Raw genomic sequence first — 3,358 nt, forward strand, 5'->3', positions numbered from 1 at the left:
ACCTTTGATTACGCGTCTTGTTTTCAGTATCTTGTTTAAGTTGGATGGTTACTTTGAAATTGGGTATCAATAAAGTATTTTCTTATTATCCAGTAATCTCAATCTTTATTCTGCATTATTTATGATTCATGTCTTCTTTAGAGATGCGACAAACTCTTAGGAACTCGTACACTTGTAGGAAATGGCCGGAAGACCTCAACGAGCCAATCGCAACCCGCGGTACGCCAACATCAACAACCGCAACGACAATAATGGAAATCCAAACCCTGACAGAAATCCACCGCCACCACCTCCCAGAGTGGGCCTGAGCCAAGCAGATTTGATGGCTATAGCCACCATAGTGGCAACAACTATCCAAGGTTTGGGAAACCCCAATGGTAACGGTAATCAGCAGCCTCAACCACCACCGGCATAGCATGGGATCAAGTATCATTATGAATCCCTTCGTAAGAATCGCTGCCCTGTGTTCAAGGGAGACGCCGACCCTAAAAGTAGCCAGAATTGGTTGAAAAGCGTGGAAACCCAACTGCGACTGTTAGAGATACCCGAGGCACTCAAAGTAGAAGTGATAGTACCATTCCTAGAAGATAAGGCGAGCAAGTGGTGGGAAACAGTCTCACCTACCCCGGCAACTGCCAGAGCAATTACCTGGCAACAAGTCAGAGATGTCTTTCTCAAACAATTTTTCCCAGCAGAAGTCAGACTACAGAAACTGAGTGAGTTTTAGAACTTCTCGCAAACTCCAGAAATGTCAGTGGTAGATTACACCTCCCGATTCAATGATTTTGGAACTTATGCTCCGACAATCATGGCAGATGAAGTTATGAAGATGCACAGATACAAGAAGGGATTGAGCAGCCGTATCCAGTCATCCTTAGCAGTTTATCAACCTACAAGCTTTGCTGATTTAATGGGAGCAGCAATAAGAGCTGAGACAGACATCAAGCGTCGGGGGGACGAGAACAAGAATAAGCGACCTCTTACTGGACAGTCATCGCAAGGGAAACAACCATTCAAGAGACCCAATAAGTCCAATGGGTCATTCAAAGGTGCTTCGTCCCACCCAACCTACCAAGAACCAAAGATGTGTCCCAAATGTAATAGTCGTCATTCTGGGGAATGCCACAGACAGACTGGGGCATGTTTCAATCGTGGGAAACTAGGGCATCGAATTACTAATTGTCCCGAGCCATTAAAGAGAGGGACCAGGCCAAATGTTGATGCTAACCCCAAAAAGCCAAAGGAGAATAAACCCAACGCTCGTGTGTTTGCAATAACTCAAGAAGAAGCAGATGATGCAAACGATGTCGTGACAGGTACTATTTTTTTCAATGAAATGCCAGCTTATGTGTTGTTTGACAGTGGTGCTACTCATTCATTTATATCTAAAAGGTTCACTAAGAAACTAGGGCTTACGCCTGAAATACTAGTCGAACCCTTTAGAGTAGCGACTCCTACTAGTAAGACCATCGAAACACATAGAGTGCACCGAAAGTGTAAAGTCTATATCAATGAACACATATTCCAAGCAGAATTGATACAACTGAACATGGTGGAGTTCGACATCATTCTAGGAATGGATTGGTTATCCAAAAATCATGCATTAGTAGATTGCCGAATGAAGAATGTCAAACTTCAAGCTCCAAACCAAGGAGAGGTCATTTACCATGGCAAAGTCAAGAAACAGAAGTCCCTCCTATCAGCTTCTCAGACTTGGAGAGCCATGAAAAGTGGAGAAAAAGTTTACCTAACAATGATAAATGAGGTAAATGAAGAAACTATGCTTGCATTAGAAGAGATTCCAGTAGTTCAAGACTTTCCAGATGTCTTTCCTGAAGAACTCCCTAGAGAAATTCCGGACCGAGAAGTAGAATTTGAAATCAATTTGATACCCGATGCTGCACCAATATCAAAATCACCCTACCGAATGGCTCCAGCAGAATTGAAGGAATTGAAAGATCAACTCCAAGAGCTGTTGGATAAGAAACAAATCCGACCAAGTGTATATCCTTGGGGAGATCCTGTTCTATTTGTGAATAAAAAAGATGGAAGTATGAGATTATGTATTGATTAGAGGGAGCTGAATAAAATCACAATCAAGAATAAGTACCCACTTCCAAGAATAGACGATTTGTTTGATCAACTCAAAGGAGCTACGGTCTTTTCCAAGCTCGACCTAAGGACAAGTTATCACCAACTGAAGGTCAAGGCAGACGATATTCCGAAGACGGCTTTCAGAGCAAGATATGGATATTACGAGTTCATGGTATTGCCGTTTGGAATAACAAATGCTCCAACAGCATTTATGGATCTCATGAACAGAGTGTTCAAGCCATTCCTTGACAAGTTTGTGGTGGTGTTTATTGACGATATTCTCATATATTCACCAAGTGAAGAAGACCACAAAGAACATCTCCGTCTAACTCTTCAGATACTGAGAGAGAAAGAACTTTACGCCAAATTCAAGAAATGTGAATTATGGCAAAGTAGTGTCACTTTCTTGGGACATATAATATCAGCAGCAGGAATAGCTGTGGATCCTCAGAAAATAGAAACAATCTCAGATTGGCCTAGACCAAAGACTGTGACAGAAATTCGAAGTTTCTTGGGATTAGCGGGCTGTGACACCCTCGACCAGTTTTAATAAAATAGCAGCGAAATTTAAAATTTTCTAAAAAGAAAGAAGGATTTAAAAATACATGTCAATGTATAATCAAAAGTATATACATGATCAATCAAATGATAAAAAAAAAATTACAAAATATCATTTTTGTGATCATATCAAAATGCTAGCAAAATAACTTCTTCCTTCCTTCTCTATATGCATATGACTTCGGCCCACAATCAACGTCCCGGCCCGTCGCTCTTATCTGCATCACATGAAATAACTGAAATGAGTATAAAACTCAGCAAGTGGAACTCTTACATAGCAATGGATACATATATCATACTCTGTAAAACATGGCTTTGAAATCATTAAATACCATCAACTCTTGAAACATGAATAACATAGCATAATATAACAATAAGATGGTATTTCTCTTTTCTCTGTTGGATTGATATCTATATAGTATCTCTGTCTCTGTACCTATATCCCATCGATATACATCGATAACTCTGAGGGATATAAGCATATGGTCGTTGATCAACTAATTGCATGCAATCTATGACTATGTATCTATCAATCCAATAAATCATTTAAACTCTCTCTTTGGCATTAAATCAAACACTTTGAAGACTCTTTTCTCTTATATTCCCTTTTTCACAATTGAGACATAAAAATGCCTCCATAATATACAACAAAGTGTATCAATACATAACATGAATCAAATGAAGGGAATAGCACATTAAAACGATT

General features: G+C 39.8%; 1 protein-coding gene across 1 annotated transcript; it reads left to right on the forward strand.

Moving 5' to 3' along the window:
- Positions 1-748: 748 nt before the first annotated feature.
- On the forward strand, positions 749-2,074 carry LOC142537764 (uncharacterized). Its single transcript, XM_075643258.1, has one exon. The coding sequence runs from the start codon at positions 749-751 to the stop codon at positions 2,072-2,074; it is 1,326 nt and encodes a 441-aa protein (XP_075499373.1).
- Positions 2,075-3,358: the final 1,284 nt, after the last annotated feature.

This window comes from Primulina tabacum, chromosome 2 (genome assembly GCF_025594145.1).
Source record: "Primulina tabacum isolate GXHZ01 chromosome 2, ASM2559414v2, whole genome shotgun sequence".
In the NCBI taxonomy this organism is placed as follows: domain Eukaryota; kingdom Viridiplantae; phylum Streptophyta; class Magnoliopsida; order Lamiales; family Gesneriaceae; genus Primulina; species Primulina tabacum.

Excerpts from the sequence above, each read along its gene's own strand:
- LOC142537764 (XM_075643258.1), top strand. The coding sequence starts at position 749 with ATGTCAGTGGTAGATTACACCTCCCGATTCAATGATTTTGGAACTTAT.